General features: G+C 57.4%; 1 protein-coding gene across 2 annotated transcripts in view; it reads right to left on the bottom strand.

Annotated features, from left to right (window-relative positions):
- Positions 1-3,517: 3,517 nt before the first annotated feature.
- TLN1 (talin 1) overlaps positions 3,518-13,157 on the bottom strand; it is a 34,840-nt gene continuing 25,200 nt past the window's right edge. For both annotated transcript variants that reach the window (XM_057431168.1, XM_057431169.1), the window contains 14 exons: positions 12,605-12,751; positions 11,741-11,907; positions 11,343-11,526; positions 11,006-11,131; positions 10,624-10,740; positions 10,359-10,544; positions 10,171-10,278; positions 7,246-7,351; positions 7,002-7,126; positions 6,624-6,749; positions 6,433-6,495; positions 6,008-6,190; positions 5,275-5,400; positions 3,518-4,730 (listed from right to left, as the gene is read on the bottom strand). In XM_057431168.1, the coding sequence (XP_057287151.1) occupies positions 4,599-4,730; positions 5,275-5,400; positions 6,008-6,190; positions 6,433-6,495; positions 6,624-6,749; positions 7,002-7,126; positions 7,246-7,351; positions 10,171-10,278; positions 10,359-10,544; positions 10,624-10,740; positions 11,006-11,131; positions 11,343-11,526; positions 11,741-11,907; positions 12,605-12,751 (1,896 nt within the window). In that variant the 3' untranslated portion in view covers positions 3,518-4,598. The remainder of the gene's footprint in view (positions 4,731-5,274; positions 5,401-6,007; positions 6,191-6,432; positions 6,496-6,623; positions 6,750-7,001; positions 7,127-7,245; positions 7,352-10,170; positions 10,279-10,358; positions 10,545-10,623; positions 10,741-11,005; positions 11,132-11,342; positions 11,527-11,740; positions 11,908-12,604; positions 12,752-13,157) is intronic.

Below are 13,157 nucleotides of genomic sequence, written 5' to 3'. Positions count from 1 at the left end.
CTGGGGGTACCCTGGTGGCACTGGGTGACACCATGGGGCATGTGAGAGTGACACCCTGGGCACAGCACTAGAGGTACCCCAGTGGCACTGTATAGGGGATACCCTGGTGGCACTGCACTATGGACATCCTGGGGTATTGCACTAGGGGTATCCCGGGGGCAGTGGGAGAAGGACACCCTGGGTACTAGGGATATTTCAGTGGCGCTGTACTGGGGACACCCTGGTGACACTGTACTAGGGACACCCTGGAGCAGTGCAGTGGGGGCATTTCTGGTGATGCTGGGCTGGAGCAGACCCCCTGTGTCCTCTCACCAATATGGAGAACATATCATGTCTTGGTCCTGTGCTTGGGGACTGCATGGCGGGCAGTGTGCTGTTCCTGTGCCCCAGGGATACCACCACCAGCCACCCCCAGGGCCTGAGACCTCCCTTTGCCCCAGCCAGAGCTGTCCCTGCACTAAAGGGACATTGCAGGGCTGGCACTGCCCTAGTAGACCCCATGCCCTGTCAGTGCACCCTGGGGCCTGAGGGACCCTTCTTGTTGGTTCTGGCTTGGGGGCACCATGGGCTGCCCCTGAAGTCTTAGGGACACTCTTAAGCTGTGATTGCACTCAGGAATGCCCATGGGCTGTGATTTGCATCTGGGGACACCCATAATTTGTGATTCCATGGGGGATGTCAGTCTGGCACTGCAGAGATATCCACAGGCTGTGACTCCCATCAGGCACCCGCGGACTATCCTTGAGGATAGCCACAGGCTGTGATTACACTTGGGGACGCCATGGGCTGGCGCTGCCCCCATGGGGAAAATCCACTGGGAAAGAATTGAGTGGAGCCCCTGACCTCCCTATCCAGCTCCTGCATCATGCAGGCTCCCTGGCACCCGCCTCCCTGCTTCCTTGCACCCTGGTGCCACCATCCACAGCACCCATGGGGGGCATCTGGCACGTGTGCACTCCATAGGATGGTATTTCACGGTGAGGCAGGGGCCCCTCTTCATCTTGCTCTAAATAAACTGTATTCCACAGGCAGAAAAATGCAAACCCCTCAGATCCCGGCTCCTCCAAAAATAACCCCAGCTTTAATAATGCTCGTAAATGCTTCTGGCGCATTCCCAGCTGCAGGGTGGGCTCCGGGGGGGGGGGGGGACTGGAAGGAGCCGTGCAGCACGTGGGGAGGCTGGGATGGGATGGGGACAGGGACAGGGGCAGGAGGGGTGTTCGTGCGGCCCCAGCCCGTCAGAGCTGCATCCAGCCCTTGCCTGGCACAAGTTATCAGCAGCGGTGCTCCAAGCAGGGAGGAGCAGAAAGGATTTGAGAGCTGGAGGAAGTGGCTTTCTATGAGCTCGCAGCACTGGGTTGTAGGGGGTGTAGGAGGAACGGGTGCAGGCGAGGACCGAGGGAAAGCAGCAGCAGAGCCACTGGTGGACTCTGGAGAGCTGCTATTAATACTGACGAATTAGGCACATATTTGGACAAGGACACTTGGTTACTGCTGGCACACGGATTCTGCAGGCAGAGGAGGATCTGTCTTCTGTCAGTCCTGGCCGAGAGTGGATGTTTTTCTGCAACATGCTTTGGCCTGCAGTGACTTCATGGGCTTGGTGCAAGGGGGAATGATGATGTGCATGGTGCGAGCAGAGACTTCCCTATAGCCACACATGGTTTAAGCCCTCAAATGTCCCCACAAAGGATGCAGTTTCCCCTTGTTGCTCACTCCCCCTCGCTCCAGGCATCATGGTGGTGCCGGAGCAGCACAATTAGAGACATCCAGGCCCATGAGTCTGCCCTCAAGGCCATGCTCTGGGGTGACCTACTGGACAAGGGGGTGCTGAGGAGTGTGGGTCACATCCTTCCCATTGCTGCCCATGTCTAGCCCTGCCCCAGGCTAAGGCTCCAGGGATGGGGACCCTTCTCCCTGGGGAAAACCTTGTTCTGCCATCCGAAGGAAACTCCCCGGGTACAACCCATGCTGCAGTGTCTCTCCTATCCAAGGGGTCCCCAAGAAGTTGGGCTGTGGCTTCCCTGCCTGCTTCCAACTTAGCCAGAGATTTAGGTCCCTGTGAAAGCACTGGTGCCTCATGTGGCATCGCAGCTCCAAACCTCCAAGTGTGCTCACGCAATACTGGCTGCCCAAATCAACCCTCCCTCTTGCAGGCGAGATTTAGGGGACTGAGGCGAATTGCACCCCATGTCCCTCCACAGGGGTTTGTGCCACCACCCCTTGCCTGCACCCCAGCCCAGAGGACATGGCGGTGGATGTGCTTCCAGCCCTCTGCCCCTGCGTGCCAGGATGAGGATGGGACTGCTGCCACGTGGTGCATGAGACAGGCAGGGAAGCCAAATTCCAGGTTCCTGGGGACCCCAGGGATAGGGAGAGACACTGCAGCATGGGTTGTACCCAAGGAGCTCCCTTTGGATGGCAAGACAAGGCTTTCCCCAGGAGTGTGGTGAGACCCTAATGTGGGGCATGGAGTGGGGTCCCCATCCTTGGGTTCCTTACCCTGGGGCAGGGCTGGGTATAGGCAGCAATAGAAGGGATGTACCCGAACACCCCTCAGGACCCTGTGTCCAGGAGGTCACCTAAAGAACAGCCTAGAGGGCACTCATGGGCCTGGTGTCCTTGCTGCCCGCTCCGTGCCTGGCCGGTACCTGGGTGAGAGCCTGGTGGCGGGTCAGGCAGGCGCAGATTGTCAGGGGACAGCTGGGAGGGCTGGGATGCCTGCTAGAGCCGCAAATCCACCCGGGAGCCTGGCCAGGGGCGAGTGTCCTGGGGCGGGACAGCCCCTCTGTGCCCATGGGGATGTGACAGGGGCTGCCGGCAGGGATGCTGCGGGATGCTGCCCTCACCGCTCACACTGCCCACAGCTCACAGTGCTGGGGACCGGTCCCTGGACACAGGAGACATGCACCTGGCACCCTATATCCCCGCTGCACACTGCAGCATCCCCATTGCCACCCGGGCCCCCGAATCCCGCTGAGTGACGGGGTGGGAACAGGTGGGGACTCACTCAGGGCAGCTGCTGCCTGCACAGGTCGGACCAGGGGGGGCTATTTCGGGGGGGTGAGCTCAGTGCCAGCAGCTGGGAGCGCTCCGGCCGCATTCCCGGACCCACAGCACAACAAGCGTCTGCTGCTTCCCCACCATTGGGACACCAGTGACCAATGGTCCCCTACCTGCACCTTACCCAGAGGTACATTGGGCTGGGGGCATGAATAGGAGCCAGCAGCCCTGCTGCCCCCCACTTTGGTCCCCTCAAGCCTAAATCCCCCAGCAACACAACCCTGAGGCCCCACGGCAGCACCTGCGAGGGCCAGCACATGGCTGGCAGCGGGGGTCCGGGCTGACGGGTGCCTTGGGGCTGGACATGCCTCAAATATTTTCCATCCCATATTCCTGTATAAGCACCCATGCTACATTCCCCACCCCCCCCCCCTTCCCTGGCCTCTGCTGCCCACCAGCCCTCCCTTCCTCCTGGGGGGGGAGGGTCTCCGTTGATATACAGGCAGCAAGAAAGCAGGAAAACCAGGTTTTATTGGTGAACACGTCTTTTCCAAGGAGACATTGCTATCCCCCACCCCACCCTGGGGCTTCGGGGGGAGCTGGTTTCCTTCAATGTTTTAATATGGGATGCTTAAAGTATCAAAATAGTGAGAGAAGCCTCAGCGAGTGCAAAGGGGTAAGGGATGGAGGTCCCGGAGCCGAGGAGGGGTGGGATGCTGGGCTGCGGGACCCTGGGGATAACTGGGTGTTAGTGGGCAAGGCATGAGCTGGAAGTGTGGAGGGGGGTAATAAATGAACATTGAAAGCTGCAGGCTCAATACTAGAGAAACGGAGAAGTTACAAAAATACTGCAGATCTCGGAAAACAATGCAGGCACTTGGGAAGGGGGAGGAGGGAGGCAGAGCTGGCTAGGGCTTCGGAAGGTAAAGAGCATCTCTAGGGGTGAACCCATTGCATTCCCCCTATCCTGAGCGGAGGCACTGCACCTTCCAGTCCTGCTGCTCCCCAGAGGAGCCCAGGCTGAAGAAGATGCTCAGGGCAAGGGGAGGCTCAGTGCCTCCCAGGGAGGCTGTGGAGGGAGGAGGAGGAACATTCAGCCAGCAATAAGGCATTGGAGGTGAAAGGCGGCTCTGTGCAAGAGCTAAGAGAGACCACGCTGCTCCCTGCGCCCCATCGCACAGGAGGGGGCAAGCCACGCGCCTCTCTCCATCCCACGTGGAGGAGAAAGAGGGAAGGGGCACAAGTGGGAAGGACAAAAGGCACACAAAAAAATCCCCTATATTGAAGAGCTCTCCAGCCCCGCACAGACGGGGCTGGCGGGTGAGCCCTGAGCCGGTGCAGCCCCAGCTTCCACTCCAGCCGGGTCCCCCGGCACCACGGCCATGCCCTCGGTGAACACGGGAAGCTGTGCTGGGTGCTGAAGCGGAGCTGCTGGCGCGGCACCGGCCTGGAGCAGCGGCTGGGTTAGCCCCAGCACTCTGTGTGTGAGCAGAGCCCGGGTCTAAGCCCTGTTCTTGAGGCGGGTTGTCTTAAATAGGAGCGGGCGGGCGGGCAGCAGTCTGTGCGGTGGGTGAGTGGCGGGAGCGCTGAGGGGCTCAGTTCTGCTCCTCATCCCGCAGCTCCGAGGGCAGGAACTTGTACTGCTGCTGACGGATCATAGCCAGCTTCTTCCGTGCCTCCTCCAGCTCCCGCTCCTTGCGCAGCATCTCCTCCTGCGCAGCGATGATCTGCAGGGAGAGAGCCCTGCGGTCATGGCTGCCCCTGACAGGGATGGATGGGGACTCTGCCATGGTAATGATGACCCCCGAGCTGGGCTTTTCCCAGCAACTTAAACCGGTGTGGCCACAGGAATGAGGGCTGCAGTGCCTGTGGTGTGACCACGGTCCTATGGAGATACAGGGAGCAGCACAGCTCCTGGGGCTCAACCCCACACACCCCATAGCCTGTGGCCATAAGGGACCTGTGGCACCTTTCATCCAATCTTTTGCTTTTCGTATGTCATGGACACTGGGACGGTGCAGGCACTGCACCAAGAAGCCAGGGCGTTACACTGCTGGGAGTGTGCACCACCACTAGCTGTGCCCACTGCCACATGTGGCAGGATGAGGGTGAAGCCACAGTGTTTAACTGGTGCTGGGTGGGATGAACTCGCCTGCAGCATGTTTGTGAAGCTCTCTGGAGACTGGCCCCATATTGGTGTGTGGCACGACACGCTCCTGCGGCCGGGACACAGGGGTTGTGGTGTCAGCCAGAGCCACTCCTACTCCTCACCTGTGCAATTCCCCCGACCATCTTCTCCTTCACCACCACCGTCTCATCATGGTCCTGGAAGGCGGCTGCCTTCTGTGCTGCCTTCACCAGATTGTCCGACGCTCTCTTCACTGCATTGCCGGCAGCCTGCGGGAGGGAAGCGGGGATCAGCACCCTCAATCACAGCTCCAGGGTAGCACTGCTGCTTGCAGGGGTGAAAAGCCCCTGCCCCAGGCCAGGCTGACAGGAGGACAGGCGTGCTGGGAGCCGCAGGCAGTGATTCCTTTACATGGCTCGCTGCCTTGCCACCCGCTCATGACCATTTCAGGCACTGCTGCTCTGAGCCAGGCTCTGGCTCCTGTCAGAGCAACGGGGCAGGAAATAGGGGGTAGCGCTGCTGACCCTCCCCAGCCCGAGGGACCAGCTCTGGGACCCCATGTTAATGCCCCAACCCATGGGCTTTAACCTCTTGTGTGCCACAGAGTAAGTGCTACAAAACATTCCACCCGAACATTAACTTCTTGAATAGCAGTGATGCAGCGCATGCATTTCAGGCATTCCTGTGCCAGCTCCTCATCCCTGAATACCTGATGTGAGCATCACTCACACTCCTGGCACGCAGCCCTAAGTCCAAGCAACACAGAGCCTGTGCTCCAAGGAGCCCATGGCACACAGGCAGGTAGTGTGCACCCCGGGGGGCACTCATGTGCCCTCACCATACTCATACCCATGCCTTGAGCAGCCTGGGACTCACCTGAAGCCGCTTCATGGCCTCTGAATCATGGTCAGCCTTCACCTTGCAGGCCACCAGGAGCTGTGCAGTGGAGGCAGCCACTTGCTTGGCGGACGAGATGAGCTTCTCCTCACTGGCATGGCCCTGTACTGCTGCATTGGCAGCTTCACATAGGTTGTTGGTGGCAGCAGCCACCATACGTGCCTGCAGTGAGAGGGGGTCTCAGGGTGTGTGCAGGAGCCTGCCCGCAGAAGGATATGCTCTGACTGTTACAAAGGAGGTTGTGGGGCATGGGATGGTGATAACCAGCTTCTGCACCGTGTTTCAGATGGTGGGAAAGGGAGGAAGAAGAGTGGCTGCTTTTTCCACCAAGGAGAAACACATGGGCAGAGAATCCCCTGAGGAGGGGGTCCCCCCCATCCCCTGAGCGTGACCTTCATACTCACGGCTGAAATGAGTCCCTGGGACCACTGTCCATCATCCAATGCATTGGCAGGGATGGCGCCCACCTGCAAGGAAAAATAGTGAGGCTGACCACCCTGTGCACCCCTTGCCCTGGGGAACAAGCAGCCCCAGGTGAAGGGAGAAGCCACCACAGCTCTGCATCTTCTTATTCCTTTCCCTCTTCCAGCCTTACCTTTCCTTGGGCCACTAATTCTCGCTGGGCTGCTGAGGCTGCCTTCACCAGGGCGCTTGTGGCTGCAGCAATGGATTTGGCAGCTTCAAGGATCTGCTCCTCGAAGTTCAGGCTCTCATCTGCTTGCTGCGGGCAAAAGCAGGTGTGAGTCCCAGGCAGGTGTGCTGGGCAGAGCAGGATGACGGGTGCAGTGGGATGAGGGGGCACATGTGAAGCTGAATTAAGGGCTGTGGGGTGCAGGGATGTGGAAGGCAGCAGGAGCACAGGAAGAAGGACTGGCTGTCGCATGGGGCTTCACACCAGGCTGAATCACAGGGAGGAGAGCCCCAGCGCACCCCAAGCTGAACATGGGGCTCAGCCAAGGCTCAGCACCACTACCTTGGGCTTGGCTCTTGGTTTCAGCTGCTCCAGCTTCTTGGCTGCAGCCTCAATGGCAGCTGCTGCCCCCAGCAGCTCGTTCTCAGCAATGACAGTGGGGTCTTCAGGGTCAACCCACTCTGTCCCTAGGGAAACCGGGAAGGGAAGCAGGTTAAACCTGCGTAAGGCCTCACTTCTGACCTGCCCTTACCTCCTCCAGCAGCTGCTGATCTCTCCACGCTAATCCCAGCCCTCACAGCCTTACCTTTCATGGCCTCAGCTGCCTGGATGAGCTCGGTGACGGAGCTGGCCACGCGCTTGGAGTATCCTGCCAGCTGCTGCTTCAGCTCGTGAGTTGGCTTCTGCAGGATCTGTGGGCACGGGGCAGATGTAAGCACATGGAAAAAGGGGATCTCATAGGTCTGTTCAGGGTGCAACCCCCAGGGAAGGAGGGTGGGATACCCTTGGGACCCCCACCAATATGCCCCTACATGCATATACATCAGGGGTTGTCTGTGGTGCTTTCTCAAGTGACCCTGGTTGGTCTTCTCCTGCCTGAGGATGGGATGAGCTTCCCCACAAGGTTTTGCATCCATAGCTTCTGGGAAGTCTCGTAGATACACAGCCCTCCGTGCAAGCCTTCCTGCACTCAGCAGCTATCCCTATAGGATTTCCCCCCAAATTCCCCAAGCATTTCAAGCTCCAGCAACATTTCCCCCTTGCTGTCCCCATTTTGGAGATCTATCAGCCAAGAAAAGCTGGGCAAAAGGGGGACCCATACCCTAGAAAAGCTGGCCCTACCAGGACAAGGTGTCAGTCAGACCCATGAGAGTCCTCCACCGGGGTTAGGGGACACACATGCACACACCACAGCACACACGAGGACACACACACAGGGTCTGTACACACAAGCAGAGCTCACCGCTGGCCTGACTCGGGCCCATCAGCTAGAGCGGGTGTGAGTACACACACACGGACCCTGGGGTCCCTGCGGACACACACCAAGTGTCACCCCAGCACTGTGCTGGGCACGCAGACACGCCGTGAGCAAGGCTCATGCTGAGGTTAGACACCAGCAGGCACCCCAATGCTGCCTTACTCACCGGCTGGGAGGGAGGGAAGGAAAAGAAGAGAAGAGAGCAGTGAGCATCTTGGCAAGGACACACGGGCACTGGGGAGTGGCAGGGGAAGGTGGGTGCTCTCCAGTGAGGGGTGAAGGGCAGCCAAGAGGAGAGGTGGGAATGAAGGATCAGAGGTCCTGGGTGCGGAGTGGTGCTGCCATCGTTAGCTCATACTACAGCCCTGCAGGGCTGGGTGAGCCAGGGCATCTGGATGATGCTCCCAGGGCTGGAGGAGACACCTACACCCAGAGCAAACACGGAGCCACGCTCTTCCTCACCCCCTTTTACACCTTATTTCTCCCCACCCTGAATTGCTTCACTGCATTTTTCAGCCACCGGATCTCTCTGCTTTTGGAGGGAGAGACCTATTGTTACCAAACGCCAAGTCCCTGTGGAGGTTCAGATTCTTTCCCCTCCCCAGTGAAATATGCAGGCTTTCCCACTCCTCTGCCGGGAGCCATCCCAAGTCAAATAATCCTCTCCCTCAAACCCTAACCGTGCTTGCTCTAGCTCTGCTACATGCAAGGCACTGGTTCTTATGAGGATCCATCATACAGCAATGAGCTTGCTGCTGCTGGCAATCCACCACCTCCTTCTCATGCCCCTACATCCTTCCTGCTTGCAGCTTTCCAGCAATCTGCTGCCCTTCTGATAAATAGGACCCAATAGTTCCTCCCCTCACAGACCAGAGTGCTGCAGAGCCTGGGGGGTCATGGCTTTATCATGGACTCTTGTGGGACCATCCCAGCAAAGTCAACAAGCTGCATGCGACTCAGATGGCTGGTATGCCTCACAACTGCATCCAAGACTACATGTCCCATTATTAAGTCTGCTATCTGCTCTGACAACATGTTTAGAACTGCTAAGTGCTTGTAGCTGAAGGCACCGTGGAGGCTATGAACTCACGGAGGTGCCTCCAGTGAACATCTCATGAAATGCACCAATGTATGAGATTCAGGATATGTATGTATGACACTGCGTGCAGGTGGAGGGTTACTCCCAAAACACAGCAGAATAGCCTGATCTCGGGCACTGCCACACTAAGTCATTAGCCCCATTATCTGTTAACAACAGGTCAGCCTGAGAATTCTTCCTAAGTGTGGCTAAAAGCACCTTCCAGACAGACATTTGATCTAGATGCAGAGGAGAGAAAACTCACTGCTCCCCTTGGAATTGCATTGGTTACCTCCTTCAGACAAAACCACCCTTTGACTTCCCCCCTGCCCCAGGTTCAATTTCTAGCCATTGATTCCTGCCCACCTCCTCTCTGTGCTGCCAGTGCTGGTTATCCTCTGCCTAAAGGAGCCTTCCTTGCAGGAAACCACAGTCTGAGCTCCATCCCCTCCACCTGGCAAACCTGAACATCACCAATCCCTTCTAACCAGCTCAGTGAAACCTTGCCATGGAGCTGGCTCTTCCTCTGTCTCCATCCTCACCCTGGTCTGAGGGCTGTCACAGCTGCTGTGATACACAGGCTGGGTCTGCACATCCCTCCAGAGCCCCTGACTGTACCTCTGTGATGCTGCCAAGAATGCAAACCACTGGAAGGACCTCTCTGGATCCTTTCTACCACTCTGCGGTCTTAATTTGCTTCTTGTAAACTACCCTTATCTTGCAGGACAGTTAATTAGAGCAGCCATCTGAAGTCCTTGGGAGGACTCGGACAAAGACCAGATCACAAGGGTGCAGCTGGTGTTCGCAGTCATCACCTCTGCTATCTGCTGCCCATCTTCCCCTCTGCTGTGAGATTAACAAGCTGTTTTCAAGTCTCACTCCCACCACTTTTACTGGAAGCTGCTTCTGTGTTTCGCTTCCGTGTTGTCAAATTTCCAGCCTCCATCTGCTTAAGGCCAGTTAATCTCCATCTGTTGTTAGTCAAATAACTTTCCTCAGAGCCTGTTCCTCTCTCCGGAATCCACTTCCACAGAAGGACCTCAGCCATGTGTTGTGCCAGCACAGGCAGAGAAGGGGCCACGCAAAGACCTCAGTGGGAGGAGACGCAGAGCCCAGAGGACCCTGGGGATGTGGGGAACACGTCCCACTCTGGGAGCAGGGACAGGGACACTCACCACAAGCACGTGCTCCAGCAGCTCCAGGTATCCATCAGCGCACTCTTTGCCAAAGCGCAGCGCCCGCTGCCGCACATCCCCGCTCACCTCTGGGTGGTAGGCAGCTTCCTGAAACCCGGAGACAGGGAATCCTCAGTCCACATCCAGCACCATCCCCACCAGCACCCACAAACCCGTGCCGGACCCACCTTGCAGGCGCGCAGCATATCGGCGATGGCACGGCGGCTTAGGTTGGCTGTGGCAATGACATCCTCCTGCCGACACGAGTTGCCAGCAGCCACCGCTTTGGCTGTGGCCATCGTGATGCCTTTTGTCATACGGATGAAGTCCTCCGGGGTGGAGACCTTGGCAGGGGGCACCGGGGAGGAGAAGACCTACGAGGAGAAGGGTGGTGGTGAGGCACAGCGCAGGCAGTGAGTGGGGCAGCAGACACGGCACTGCTACTGTACTCACTGCCAGCTCCTGGCGTATGTGCTCTATGGTGGCCTCCAGCGCCCGTGTCCCCTTCGTGGCCTCATCCTCAACAGCTTTCACTGTCTTCAGCAAGGAAGTGACATTCGTCACCATCACCTGTGAAAGGGAAAAGAGGCAAAGCCCCACATCAGCTCCGGGCTGTTGCCAGCACCTTCACGGTTCAGGTCAAAACAGCTCTATCCCCATACTCCGCTCATACCATCTCACCTTGTTCTCCTACCAATGCTTCCTCTGCATGCTGTGCCCCACATTTATGTGCCACTTCTTCCCCTCCTGCCCTGAGGCGGACAGAGAAGCCTTCCCTGCTCTTTCTCCAGCCCTCCTTCCCCATCCCCTCCTTCGCACCCCATCCAGCTCAGACCTTGGCAGAGTTCTTCAGCTGGTAGACAGCAGGATCATCCCCAGCTTTGCCAGCAGCTGCCTTGGTGGCACCGATCAGGTCTCCAAGTGCCTTGGCCACATCCTTCACAGCATTGATCAGAACCACCTGGGACAGCAAAATCAGGGCAATGACTTGACTACGGTCACGCTCAGGCTGGAGGTGGTAAGACCCAGCTCAGCCAGCACCAGTCAAAGCCCAGCAAACCCTCTTCACAACAGGCAGGACCCACCCCAGGGTACCACACAACACCCGCAACCCTCAGCTCCTTCAAGCAAGCTACAAGCAGCCTCCATTCACCCTACGAACCCCATCTCACCTGAGTCTCTGGGTCTTCAGATCCCAGGCTGGCGGCACCCAGCTTCACCACCTCTGCCAGGCGGGTGATGGTGGACACGGAGGACTGGGCAGCCTGTGCTAGCTTCTCCTGGCTGGCCGTGGCGTTCTGCACCAACACCTTGGTGTCCTCCACCAGCGCCTTGGCTGTCTTCAGGATGCCCTCCCTGGGGAGAAGAAGGGAGTCAGAGAAGATACAGCCCTCTATGTACACACATGGTATAGCGAGACTGTGAACCCTGCCTTCTGGAGGGGAAGTAGAGTCAGCATGACCTGTACTTGCAGTTGTCCTTGGGGCTACACCACAGCTCATGAAGACAGGAGATCACAGGACAGAGCCTGACGCCCCATCTCACACTGAGCAGAAGCTGCACAAGGTACCTGTGGTCAGCAAAGGTCTCCGAGTTCTCCCGGTTGAGGGTTCCTGCTGTGGCAAACATGATGGTGGTGTCCAGGTCCGCAATGATGCCGGAGACAGCGCTGGCTGCCGTGATGCAGGCTTGCGTCCCACGGTTCCCAGCCTGCAGGGCTGCCAGCACGTGAGATACCTGTGGGATACAAGGAGGGTGAGCTGGGGAGCAGAGCTGCTGCGCACACCTTCTCAAACATCTCCCAGGATGGAGCCACTCCATTCCAAGGAGAGGAATTGGGAATCATGTGGTCTGGACACCTCTTCTCAGCTTCCAGTTGTATCTATCATGTTTTGGGGTTCAGGGGATATTGGACTCCAGTAGTTTGCAAATGAACAAGGTTTGCATGATGGGCATCAGAACATCACACCTCATTTCTTCTTTGGTTGTGAAACTCAATTTCTGCACTTGGGCAAGCACTCACAAGGGAACAAGTTTCCTGATGGAAAGCAATCTTGGAAAGGAAGGAACTGCAGGAGGTCCTGAACATGCAGGCACCTGCCAGGCACTATAACAAGTGTTTGTTTTCCTTTTGTGATTTGGCTTACAAGCACTGCTGCTCTACGCTTATCAAATACAGCAAAAGCTTAAAAGAGCCATGTTTTCATCTGTTATTCAGAAGCGTGCTCTTTAGACTGACTGATGGGACAGGATGCTTTCCAAGATCAGTCTCCCAGCATGAGCTACAAACTTGGTTGGAGACGCAGTAAACACTATGCCTATCAATTAAAGCCGATTTGGAGAGAACCTCGTTTAGTGGCTCCAAAGGCAAAAGCCTCAATCCAGCATCCCTCCCGCCTCGCCACATCATTGCCTCTCTCTCTGGACCACTTACCTTCTCGGAAACCTTGCGTGCACTCTCTATCAGCTCCTTCTTGGTGTAGGCATCGCTGGGGCTGCACTGCAGGGCTCCAGCCTTAGTGACCAGGGCAGCACAGCCGTGACCCAGCTCCTGCACGCGGCGCTTGATGTGGGAGCCGATCTGAAGAGAAATGAATGCATGGGAGAGCCAGCAGGAGACTAAGCCTCACATCCATGATACCAGCCAGGAAACATCACCCACCATCACCACCCAGCTCCTCTCTCCCAGCTGACAGGCTTGAGAAAGTTGGGGCTGTTCAGCCTGGAGAAGAGAAGCTGCATGGAGACCTTAGAGCAGCTTCCAGTGTCTGAAAGGGGCCTACAAGGATGCTGAAGAGGGACTGTTCATCAGGGACTGCAGTGACAGGACAAGGGGTAATGGGTTTAAACTATAACAGGGGAGATTTAGGTTGGATGTAAGGGAAGAAGTTCTTTACTATGAGGGTACTGAGGCTCTGGCACAAGTTGCCCATAGAAGCTATGTTTGCCCCATCCCTGGCAGTGTTCAAGGCCAGGTTGGACGGGGC

This window comes from Pezoporus wallicus, unplaced genomic scaffold (assembly GCF_028554395.1).
Source record: "Pezoporus wallicus isolate ANWC-B61680 ecotype Strahan unplaced genomic scaffold, APGP_CSIRO_Pwel_v1 contig_12129, whole genome shotgun sequence".
In the NCBI taxonomy this organism is placed as follows: Eukaryota; Metazoa; Chordata; class Aves; order Psittaciformes; family Psittacidae; genus Pezoporus; species Pezoporus wallicus.
The sequence above is the reverse complement of the archived record's forward strand: the minus strand, read 5'-3'. Positions and strand labels throughout refer to the sequence as shown.